Here is a 13419-nt window from a genome sequence, read left to right as displayed (position 1 = left end):
AATAGCAAAAAAAAAAAAAAAAAAAAATCCCAAAACAGTGTAACTTGATGATGTCACTTGGCTTCTTCTTAAAATGCCATATGCCGTTAGTATATATAAACTGCTTTTTAATTGACTTAATATAAAAGCTTTGAAGCAAGTCCAAATACATACATAAGCACAAAAATGCATATACACACACACACAACCACACACAGACACACATACAGGTGGAATTTGGGTTGCAGATCATGTTACAATGAAGTTAAGCTCCACGTTAGAGAAATACATTCATTAAACATTAATAACATTAAGGCTATGGGAATTTATGAATTGCTGTCCTTCACAAAATACCTGGAAAATATAGGTTGTGTTCAATGCTCGATCAGACTGACTTTTTATAGATGTCTTTTTACATTGCAAGATATTTTATAAATGACTAGGTCTGTACTATATGGACTTACTGATAAGATTTTTAAAATAAAAAATTAAAGACTGGATTAAGGCCTGAAATCATTTGTCTTAGGCTATGATATGAAAAAGACAGTGCAGTACTTGCAAGACTCTTACAAAAACAACCAAATTACTGGTAACATAAAATCAGAAACATAAAAGGTTACATTTAAACTTTTTTTTTTTTTTGGCAGAGGATTGCAAGTAACTAAAGGACATTGGCTTTGGCTTCTGAATAATAACATGGGGTGAGCAGACAGCAAGACGTGGTCTGCATTATGGAGAGTCATCTATCTGGGAAAGAAAAATCGCAGGTTGGGCCACATTTAAAACAAACATAATTACTTTTTAAAATCTAGCTTTTGTCAAGCCAACTATTTTAGGGTGTGGAAAACTGAAGAGACATATGGCACTTTAAACCCAGGAGCTGTTAAAGCCTCACCAGATACACTGTACTTACATAATACATTTGAGCTGAGATCAGTCTCGGGGTTCCATTTTATAAAATGCTGAACAGATGTTCATAAAGAAAACTCTTGCTTATTATCTCTTGTCATCAGAAATTCTGTAACTCTCTACTGATAAATGCTAAGTGTTATCGGCCTCCTCTGTTGCTTCTGAACTCTTAGGTATTGAGGAGTCAACATATTTTATCTGCATAGATCACTTTCAATATTATGACTCTCAGCTGTGGGCCAATGAGAGGTAATGTGTTATAATGGAGAGATTATACAGTAAGGGGTGAATATGGGTTCAAATTCTAGTACTACCATGCCCTTGCTCTATTACATGGCTAAGAATGAGTTATTTAACGGTAATGAGTCTCAGTTGTAAGCTATACATGGTAATTCCTGTTTCAGTGAGCTACTATGATGACAGAAGAAAATATATATTGATTATTTCCCCCCACCAATCCATTGCCCATGTGTAATGTTCAAGTTTGATTTCTGGCAACTGTGAATATACATATTGGCATCATTTTTATAGTAACAGTAGAATTCAAGACAAGAAAATTTTCTCCAAAAAACAGGATTGAAAACTGTCTTTGGGTAGAAAATTACTAACCAGGAATCTACAATTTTATGAGATTTCCTGGAGTAAATCTTTAATATATTTTAATAGCCAAAACATCTTTCAGGATCATGCCTAACATAGATAAACAGTGTTTTGAAGAAAGGGAAAACAAATAAAAACGAATGGCAAGGATATTCACATATCGCACAGTTTTCTATATCATTAATAAAACGTTAAGTATAGTATACAGTAAGCAGAACTTACCTGCTCTCCATTCCATTCTTATCTCATGCCTTAACTCAGGTTCTCATTGTCTCACTGAGAAGTAGCATGCTATACTTGGGGATGGAGGTGGGAGCTGAATTCTGGTGTCCCTGCCAGTTTAAGCTGGATTCGGTTTCTACTATTTGTTATTAATGGGTCCTGGGGTAACAAGTTCCTTAGTATTTTGAGGCTTAGGTTCACCTCTGTCCAGTGGGAGTCCTAATACCTAAGAGTTATTGCGAGTTAGTGTATGTAAAGCACCTCATAGTATAGTAGTGTCTAGAAGATAAGCTCTTGGTAATTGTTAGTTCCTTTCATTAGTTCCTTAGTCTTTCCTGACTCTCAACTATTTTTCATAGTGGACATTGTAAAATGATATGCATACCTAAGCATTAATCTTTATAACAGTATAGAATCATAATAAAAATATCCATTGTGTGCTGAACAGAATTCATAGTGCTAGATAAAAAAATTAAGAAACACAAAAAGTAGCCTGTTTTGAAAGAGCTTACTATCAAATAACAGATGACAGAAGTCATTAACATTTGTGAGGATACCTTCTAGAGATTTTATGAAGATAAGGAAATCTATTACAGCACTCTACACTGAAAATGAAACTGTATTCCTTTACTGGATATTTAGTACAGTGCAACCTGCTTTTCTTCTAAGCATTCTGGTTACAGGTGTATTTTAATACTGATAAAATCCTAGTCAAAATAGCAAATATAAACTGTCTAGAGATCACAGCGACTGTCTTTATAGAGTGACAAATTACTAGTTGGTGGGGCACATGATACATATTTAAACTCACAGGTCGCACATCTTTATATAATAAGATTTTTTTGTACATAAAATATTTCCCATTTCAAGAACTCCTTAAAATATAAAACTGCTTAAATGATGTTTGTTTTTCCTGCCTCCATCTTTTACCCCTCAATTACCCCTTCCCTCCTTACTTTGTTCTTCATTTCTTTGGTCATTTTTTCATTCTTTTTCTTTTTAACTGAGCACTTTACCAAGCAAGAGTTCCACTTTTATTAGAAATATAAAAACAAAATTGTGTATGATGAGTCAAAACCAGCTCTTTTAGTCAATCATCAGAATCTAGAGGGAACAGAAATAACCAAAGAAATGACTTAGCCCATGAAAATCCTATTATCAAGAAAGGTGGAATGCTGGGAAGATGGCCGCCTAAGAACAGCTCAGGACTTCAGCTCCCAGTGAAAGTGCAGAGGGTGAGTGGACGCCGCATTTCCAGACGAACTCTTATTGCCCACAGACCAGGAGATACCCAGGCAGAGGGGTCGCCAGCGTCGCAGTCCCAGCCGGTGCGGCTGTTTTGGCCCCTGCGGGGCTGATTCCACCCGCGCGGCTGCTGTGACCACTCCCTGTTGCTGCGGTTCTCCGTACAAAAGCCACTGGTCTGGGAGCCCTCTTAGCTGGCGAGCAGAGCCCTGAGACGCCAGAATAGCCCATTCATCTGAAATAGCGAGCCAGGCCAGGAGATTCCTAGGCAAAAAATCCGCCAGGAGCCGGCGCCGCAGTTCCAGCCGACTCCGTGAGTCGCAGCACGGGAGATCCCGGCGCCTTTTCAACAAGCGACCGGAACGCGGGGTCGTTCAACTTAAAAGAAAAGACTCTGAGTCAGGGAGCCAGGTGATCAGGCTCGGTTGGTCCCACCCCTCCACCCCCAACAACACCCTTCAAACCAAGCACAGCTGAACCGGGACGGTCCGGCTCCGTGGGGGAGGGGTTTCCGCCATTACTGAGACTCTCCACCGCTATGGAGGCAGGCTGCTGTTGCCGAGGCAACCCGCCGTTGCCGAGGCAACCTGCCACAACAGAGAGAGTCCGCCGTAACAGAGGCGGGGCCACCATTGCCGAGACAGTCCTAACTAAGCCCTTATAAAAAGGACTACAGGGAAGAGCCCAGGGCAGCTGGGCGGAGCCCACAGCAGCTCAGCAAAGCCCCTGCGGGCAGGCAGTGGCTAAGCGTGCTGCTAGCTGGGCAGGTCAGACCTGAAAGAAAAATCAAAAAAGGCAGTAGTGCAAGGGAAACTCATAAAGCTCCAACTCCCTGGGACAGAGACAGACAACAGGTGGATAAACCCACAAAAATGGGAAGAACCCAGCGGAAAAAGGATGAAAACTCCCGAAACCAGAACACCTCTCCTCCTAAAAGGGATCACAACTCCTAACCAGCAAGGGAACCAGACCGGATGGAGAAGGAGGGTGATGAAATGACAGAATCAGACTTCAGAAGGTGGGTAGTAAGAAACTACAATGAACTAAAAGAACATGTTCTAACCCATCGCAAAGAAAATAGGAACCTTGAAAAAAGATTGGAAGAACTGCTGACGAGAATGGACAGCATAGAGAGGAGTATAAATGAATTGATGGAGCTGAAAAACGCAACACGAGAACTTCGTGAAGCATGCACAAGCTTCAACAGCCGAATTGACCAAGCAGAAGAAAGGATATCAGAGGTCGAAGATCAACTCAATGAAATAAAAAGAGAAGGCAAGAACAGAGAAAAAAGCGCAAAAAGGAATGAACAAAATCTTCAAGAAATGTAGGACTATGTGAAAAGACCTAATCTACGTCTGATAGGTGTACCTGAATGTGATGAAGAGAATGAATCCAAGCTGGAAAATACTCTTCAGGATATTATCCAGGAAAACTTCCCTAACCTAGCAAGGCAGACCAATATTCAAATCCAGGAAATACAGAGAACACCACAAAGATATTCCTCAAGAAGAGCAACCCCAAGGCACATAATCGTCAGATTCACCAGGGTTGAAATGAAAGAGAAAATCCTAAGGGCAGCCAGAGAGAAAGGTCGGGTTACCCACAAAGGGAAGCCCATTAGACTCACAGCAGATCTCTCAGCAGAAACCCTACAAGCCAGAAGAGATTGGGGGCCAATATTCAACATCCTCAAAGAAAAGAACTTTCAACCCAGAATCTCCTATCCAGCCAAACTAAGCTTCATCAGTGAAGGAAAAATAAAATCCTTTGTGAACAAGCAAGCACTCAGAGATTTCATCACCACCAAACCTGCTCTACAAGAACTCCTGAAAGAGGCTCTACACATGTAAAGGAACAACCAGTACCAGCCACTCCAAAAACACACCAAATGGTAAAAAAGCATCAACACAATCAAGAATCTGCATCAACTAACCAACAAAACAGCCAGGTAGCATCAAAATGACAGCATCAAATTCACACATAACAATACTATCCCTAAATGTCAATGGACTAAATGCCCCAATCAAAAGACACAGACTGGCAAATTGGATAAAAAGCCAAAACCCATCAGTGTGCTGTATCCAGGAAACCCATCTTACATGCAAGGATACACAAAGGCTCAAAATAAAGGGATGGAGGAAGATCTACCAAGCAAATGGAGAGCAAAAAAAGGCAGGAGTTGCAATTCTCATCTCTGATAAAATAGACTTTAAAGCAACAAAGATAAAAAGAGACAAAGAAGGACATTACATAATGGTAAAAGGATCAATGCAACAAGAAGAGCTAACGATCCTAAATATATACGCACCCAATACAGGAGCACCCAGATACATAAGGCAAGTTCTTAATGACTTACAAAGAGACTTAGACTCCCACACAATAATAGTGGGAGACTTTAACACCCCATTGTCAATATTAGACAGATCAACCAGACAGAAAATCAACAAGGATATCCAGGACCTGAATACAGACCTGGAACAAGCAAACCTAATAGACATTTACAGAACTCTCCACCCCAAATCCACAGAATATACATTCTTCTCAGCACCACATCACACCTACTCTAAAATTGACCACATAATTGGCAATAAATCACTCCTCAGCAAATGCAAAAGAACAGAAATCATAACAAACAGTATCTCAGACCACAGTGCAATCGAGTTAGAACTCAGAATGCAGAAACTAACTCAGAGCCGCACAGCTTCATGGAAACTGAACAACTTGCTCTTGAATGTTGACTGGATAAACAATGAAATGAAGGCAGAAATAAAGATGTTCTTCGAAACCAATGAGAACGAAGACACAACATACCAGAATCTCTGGGACACATTTAAAGCAGTCTCCAGAGGAAAATATATAGCAATGAGTGCCCACATGAGAAGAAAGGAGAGATCTAAAATTGACACCCTATCATCAAAATTGAAAGAGCTAGAGGAGCAAGATCAAAAAAACTCAAAACCTAGCAGAAGACAGGAAATAACTAAGATCAGGGCAGAACTGAAGGAAATAGAGACACAAAAAACTCTTCAAAAAATCAATAAATCCAGGAGCTGGTTTTTTGAAAAGATCAACAAAATAGACAGACCACTAGCCAGATTAATAAAAAAGAAAAGAGAGAATAACCAAATTGATGCAATAAAAAACGATAAAGGGGATATCACCACAGATTCCACAGAAATCCAAACCATCATCAGAGATTATTACAAACAACTCTATGCACATAAACTAGTAAACCTGGAAGAAATGGATAAATTCCTGGACACCTGCAACCTCCCAAGCCTAAACCTGGAAGAAGCCGAAACCCTGAATAGACCAATAACATGGTCTGAAGTCGAGGCAGCAATAAAGAGCCTACCACCCAAAAAAAGCCCAGGTCCAGATGGGTTCACAGCTGAATTCTACCAGACATACAAGGAGGAGCTGGTACCATTCCTTCTGAAACTATTCCAGACAATCCAAAAAGAGGGAATCCTTCCCAAATCATTTTACGAGACAAACATCATACTGATACCAAAACCCGGCAGAGACTCAACAAGAAAAGAAAATTTCAGGCCAATATCCATGATGAACATAGATGCAAAAATCTTCAATAAAATACTGGCAAACCGATTGCAACAGCATATCAAAAAGCTCATCCACCATGATCAAGTAGGATTCATCCCGGGGATGCAAGGCTGGTTCAACATACGCAAGTCCATAAACGTAATCCACCACATAAACAGAACCAAAGACAAAAACCACATGATTATCTCGATTGATGCAGAGAAGGCTTTTGACAAAATTCAACAACCCTTTATGCTAAAAACCTTCAATAAACTAGGTATTGACGGAACGTATCTCAAAACAATAAAAGCTATTTACGACAAACCAACAGCCAATATCATACTGAATGGGCAAAAACTGGAAGCATTCCCTTTGAAATCTGGCACTAGACAAGGATGCCCTCTCTCACCACTCCTATTCAATATAGTACTGGAAGTTTTAGCCAGAGCAATCAGGCAAGAAAAAGAAATAAAGGGTATCCAAATTGGAAAGGAGGAAATCAAATTGTCTCTATTTGCAGATGACATGATTGTATATCTGGAAGACCCCATCATCTCAGCCCAAAATCTCCTGAAACTGATCAACAACTTCAGCAAAGTCTCAGGATACAAAACCAACATGCAAAAATCACAAGCATTCCTATACACCAGTAATAGACTTCAAGAGAGCCAAATCAAGAATGAACTGCCATTCACAATTGCTACAAAGAGAATAAAGTACCTAGGAATACAACTAACAAGGAACGTAAAGGACCTCTTCAAGGAGAACTACAAGCCATTGCTCAACGAAATAAGAGAGGATACAAACAGATGGAGAAACATTCCATGTTCATGGTTAGGAAGAATCAACATCGTGAAAATGGCCATACTGCCCAAAGTAATTTACAGATTCAACGCTATTCCCATCAAGCTACCAAGGACCTTCTTCACAGAACTGGAAAAAAACACCTTAAACTTCATATGGAACCAAAAGAGAGCCCGCATAGCCAAGTCAATTCTAAGCAAAAAGAACAAAGCAGGAGGCATCACACTACCGGACTTCAAACTATACTACAAGGCTACAGTAATCAAAACAGCATGGTACTGGTACCAAAACAGAGATATAGACCAATGGAACAGAACAGAGGCCTCACAGGAAATACAACATACCCACAACCATCTGATCTTCGACAAACCTGACAAAAACAAGCAATGGGGAAAGGACTCCCTGTTTAATAAATGGTGTTGGGAAAACTGGCTAGCCATGTGCAGAAAGCAGAAACAGGACCCCTTCCTGACACCTTACACCAAAATTAACTCCAGATGGATTAAAGACTTAAACATCAGACCTAATACCATAAAAACCTTAGAAGAAAATCTAGGCAAAACCATTCAGGACATAGGTGTAGGCAAGGACTTCATGACCAAAACGCCAAAAGCAATGGCAACAAAAGCCAAAATAGACAAATGGGACCTAATCAAACTCCACAGCTTCTGCACGGCAAAAGAAACAGTCAGCAGAGTGAATCGGCAACCAACAGAATGGGAAAAAATTTTTGCAGCCTACCCATCTGACAAGGGGCTGATATCCAGAATTTACAAAGAACTAAAGCAGATCTACAAGAAAAAAGCAAACAAGCCCATTCAAAAATGGGCAAAGGATATGAACAGATACTTTACAAAAGAAGACATACGGGAGGCCAACAAACATATGAAAAAATGCTCATCATCACTGGTCATCAGAGAAATGCAAATCAAAACCACATTGAGATACCATCTCACACCAGTTAGAATGGCGATCATTAAAAAATCGGGAAACAACAGATGCTGGAGAGGATGTGGAGAAATAGGAACACTTTTACACTGTTGGTGGGAATGTAAATTAATTCAACCATTGTGGAAGACAGTGTGGCGATTCCTCAAGGACCTAAAAATAGAAATCCCATTTGACCCAGCAATCCCATTACTGGGTATATATCCAAAGGATTATAAATCATTCTACTACAAGGACACGTGCACACGAATGTTCATTGCAGCACTGTTTACAATAGCAAAGACCTGGAACCAACCCAAATGCCCAACGATGATAGACTGGATAGGGAAAACGTGGTACATATACACCATGGAATATTATGCAGCCATCAAAAACGATGAGTTCACGTCCTTTGTAGGGACATGGATGAACCTGGAAACCATTATTCTCAGCAAACTGACACAAGAGCAGAAAATCAAACACCATATATTCTCGCTCATAGGCGGGTGTTGAACAATGAGAACACATGGACACAGGGAGGGGAGCACTACACACTGGGATCCGTTGGGGGGAAATGGGGGAGGGGAGGGGGGTGGGGAGGTGGGAAAAGATAGCATGGGGAGAAATGACAGACACAGGTGAGGGGACGGAAGGCAGCAAAGCACACTGCCATGTGTGTACCTATGCAACAATCTTGCATGTTCATCACATGTACCCCAAAACCTAAAATGCAATAAAAAAAAAAAAAGAAAAAAAAAAAGAAAGGTATACTAAGTGGAATATTTATGCAGATTATTCTAAGGTTTGAATTATTTCCAAAATTTTATATTTTAATTTTTGCTAGTTTTATTTCTTTATGAGTGTTATTTTTAAGACCTATTTATTTTATATTAGACATGTAAATGTACCTTAATTTTAATATATTTAACTACCATGGATTTCTTTATGTTGTATCATTTGTTGCTTTATATTTACAGTGTAGACACCGTGTTAAAAACGGTAAAATATGTGGCTAAATTTATGTCTATCATTTATATAGCACTCACTTTTATGATGCATTCACCAGAAAAAGGGACTATCCCCGGTTCATATTTTAAAACTAATATCTAAGCATAAGCAATCCTGCAATTGCACTTTCAAGAAAAATCTTTGTCACAGGAAAGATCATGTTTTCAGTACTCTGTGTATATTGACCACTTGGATAAAAAGGGTAGCTTCTACTTCTAACAGATAGAGCCCCAATTACAGAGCTTAATTCATTTTATTGAGAGAAGATTCTAAATATAAACCATGCAGACAGTCAAACATCCATTCATCATGCTATCCATATCTACTGCCAGTCAGGTGGAAATGAGGACCAAGATCCTATCTACATTTTACAGAGTTTGATGGGGAGGAAAGCCCTCATGTCAAACATGACAGTTTTAAAAGTACAAAAGTTGGATGAATACAAGATAACTGAGACACTTTTAGTTTTTATGTGTAATATTTTTTGAGACAGGGTCTCACCGGGCTGGCTCATGGTCATGTTGACTTTCTAGGCTCAGGTGACTCTCCCACCTCAGCCTCCAGAGTATTTGGGGCAACAGGAGCGCACCACTATCCTGAGATAATTTTTTGTATTTTTTTTTTAGCGACAGTTTCAGCTGCCACGGCCTCCCAACGTGCTAGAATTTCAGGTCTGAGCCATTGCACCTGGCCGCTGAGATACTTTTAGAAGTGAAATAGGACACTGTTCATAATTGTCCCAGGGCAACAGATGCAAAGTGGGATTTTCTAGGGCAAAGCAAGGTATATGGACTCCTGATAGAGGTTGGTAGGAAGCCACCCTAAACATGGGCTAAAGTAATAGTTCACATGCTCTCAAGATATCTTCCCCACCTGTCACAAATATATGCCAAGTAGCTAACTGGGCCAAGGTGGCCCAGTTTCTCTAAGGAACAATCTAGATGTGTGTGTGTGTTTTTTTTTTTTTTTTTTTTTTTCTATTTAAAGTGATGCACACTTTGAGCAGGTATGTCTTTTCCCAGCTGGCCTACAGTGCATGGCAAGGATGGCCCAGGCTGTTTCAGTAGCACTTTTTCACTAAAATGCACACCAGTAATATGGAGTGAAAGCATTTTCTTATTTAGTTATTTATTTACTTACATTTCTGGCAACAGTCATCATTATCTATGAATTAAGTAGCCAGGGTTAAGGGAGGAGAAGGGAGAGTTGTACTATATAAGAGCCAGAACACACAATCTAATTCTATTTAGGTGAGGGCCATTCTTCAGAACACAGAGAAATGGTATTTTCCTCTGACAGCCTTCAGAGTAACAAGCATGCTTTACATTATTTGTGACTTTCAGTAGTAAAGTTCTGGTCGAACACGTGTCTTTCAGTGTCAGATTTTTATCTGAACAGAGGGATGGTGATACTTGGAACTGTTGCTGTGAGAATAAAATCACCGTTTTTAACAGTAATCTTTGCTCCATTGGGGTACACAACTTTTTTTCCCCTCTATGACTAGAGAACCGTCTTCATGATCTGTATAAGGAATTATGAACGGTTATAAACTTTGTGGATTTCACCCAAATACAATATTCATGGCCTAAAAACAATCAAACCAGTGCTAATATTTCAACTGTAGAAATTTGCAAATGGCTATGTCCTTTTCTTCCAGGATGTGTTCCCCTGTTTAGCTTTTACCTATCCTCTCTAAAACTTTCCCTGACTTCTCTGAGTAGAATGCAGGTGACTCTGTATTCCCATAGTCCTTTCACATGCCCTTATCACTGCACACAGAATGCTCCACTCTAGTGTAGGGTTTGGTTTTGATCTAGTCCAGCGGATCATGAGTTACTTCAAGGCTCTATTGCTAGCATGTGGAACAGTAGGAGGCACTTAACAAACATTAACTTTATCAATGAATGAATGTATAAAAATGTGCTATGCATAATCAATTTGGTTAGAGTGCTAAATTCCTAAAGGAGTTGTTAAAGATGAAGAAAGACTGGCTGAATTCAGATATTAATATTTTAAAATACTTTTTAGGAGTTCCTGTAAAGGGCATCAAGCTTTTAGAACTGATCTTGAGATACAGGGAGAGTCATGGTTTCCTGGAGGAATCAGCCAACATGAAATTTGGAAAACTGTCTATTCGAAGCATCTGTATTTGCTTATATAAATGCTCTAGCCTATTGCTTCCTTTTTTTAGCGACTTCATCTAAAAATGAGAATACCCTAACTTGCCCGTTACATATATTGTAAGTCAAATATGAAAAGTGCAAACAGCTTTTAACTTCAGAAGGTGAGAATATAACAACTTTTGAAAAAGATTTTTCTGATTCTTAGACATAACCTGGTTGACTGGCCTTTTGGGACAATATAAACACTTGCAGGCTGTAGGGGCTTATTTATCATACAGATATATTAATTTAGACCACATGTCAGTAAACTTATTCTTAAAAATGCCCAACAGCAAATATTTGAGCCTTTGTAAGTCAGCTGGTCTCTGTATTTAATTCTGCCATTTCGAGGCAAAAACTGACACAGGTGATATGTTAACAAGTGGGTGTGACTTTGTTCAAACATCATTTACAAAAAATGGCACCTGGGAAGGATTTGGTTGATGGATACTAGATTGAAGACTCTGATTCTGGCCAAGTTCTAGAATAAGGTAATAAGCTTTGTAAGATTTTTAACTTACCAGAGGATAGTGCTGGTGCCAGGAAAATAGCTCATTTTTAAGGACATAAATTCTGTATGCTATACAAAGACACTGAGAATTCCCCATTCATTTATAATTTAAAACATGCCTTTGTGTGGCGTAACTTTACATGATGCCTTAACATACCAAAGAAGTATGATTATGAATTATTATTTGGTTATTATGTATTTAACAAACAATAGTTAATTTCCACTTTCACTTTCACTTTTGGGACTAGAGCAATCATGCTTCGCTGAAAACACTTACTGTATACTTGCAATTGTCCACGAAAGGAATTTTTTCCACGTGAGTTTTCAGCTCTGCATTCATAAATGCCTGCATCATCCAGTTGTACATTCGGTATTTCCAGCACTGCCTGAGACTTCCGCAGACGTGCCTTACTAGGAATATAACCATTAACCTTCATCCATGTGATTGTTGGAACAGGGCTACGATAGGGAACAAAAATACTGTTAATATACTTTCCACTGTTAGGAACACAGATTCAGCTATCTGGTAATTTAAGCACTTAATAGGCTGAGTGCAATAAAATATAATCACAATTAAGGACCATGTGCTGGTTGATATACTTCACTTTCCATGTGGGTTGTCTGGTAAGTAGTTAGATTATACAAAGATAGTTTCCTTTTCTTTCATATTTCAGGAAAGTAATTCAAAGACAATACAATTGTAACCAATTATGATTTATTTTCAAAAACAATATATTTTTGTAAATGATGAGTAATTTGGCAAAACTACTAATAGGTGCTTATTGCAGTGAGTCAAACAAAAGGGTTATGAATGAAGTAAACTAAACACTTTTCCTGCCACCAACCCTGCAAATCTTATTTTCTTGCCAAATAGCAAATACAATGTACACATAATCTCCCACTTAATCTCCATGAAGCATATGTTCACACATATAATGAGTTATTTTTGTTTTGTTATTTTTAAAATATAAATTTTGTATATTTGCTATTTTATTATTAAAAGATCATATTCAGTTAATATTTGCCTGGCTTATTCTGCTTAATAGTTGCATATTATTTCATTGTAAAGATGTACCAGCTTTAATCAACTGTCGTCTTGTAGGTAAACATTGAACACAGCAGCAGTATTTTTCTGTTTCTTTTTTTTTTTTACAATTTTTTAGTTTTATTTTTTATTTTTTGTGACAGAGTCTCGCTCTGTTGGTGAGGCTGGAGTGCAGTGGTGTGATCTCAGGTCACTGCAACCTCTGCCTACCAGGTTGAAGCAATTCTCCTGCCTCTGCCTCCTGGGTAGCTGGGACTACAAGCACACTGCCATCATGCCCAGGTAATTTTTATATTTTTAATAAAGATGAGGTTTCACCATGTTGGCAAGGCTGGTTTCGAAATCCTGACTTCAAATGATCTGCCTGCCTTGGCCTCCCAAAGTGCTGCAATTACAGGTATGAGCCACCATGCCCTGCCTGATTTTTCTTTTCTTAATCACTAAAAATCAATCCTGCTATA

General features: G+C 38.9%; 1 protein-coding gene across 3 annotated transcripts in view; it reads right to left on the bottom strand.

Moving 5' to 3' along the window:
• The window catches only part of CNTN5 (contactin 5), a 1375758-nt gene that overhangs the window by 319104 nt on the left and 1043235 nt on the right, over positions 1–13419 (bottom strand). For all 3 annotated transcript variants that reach the window (XM_074400462.1, XM_039471391.2, XM_074400463.1), the window contains one exon: positions 12191–12372. In XM_074400462.1, coding sequence (XP_074256563.1) covers positions 12191–12372 — 182 coding nt within the window. The remainder of the gene's footprint in view (positions 1–12190; positions 12373–13419) is intronic.

The sequence above is a fragment of the Saimiri boliviensis genome, chromosome 6, assembly GCF_048565385.1.
Source record: "Saimiri boliviensis isolate mSaiBol1 chromosome 6, mSaiBol1.pri, whole genome shotgun sequence".
Classification (NCBI taxonomy): domain Eukaryota; kingdom Metazoa; phylum Chordata; class Mammalia; order Primates; family Cebidae; genus Saimiri; species Saimiri boliviensis.
The sequence above is the reverse complement of the archived record's forward strand: the minus strand, read 5'-3'. Positions and strand labels throughout refer to the sequence as shown.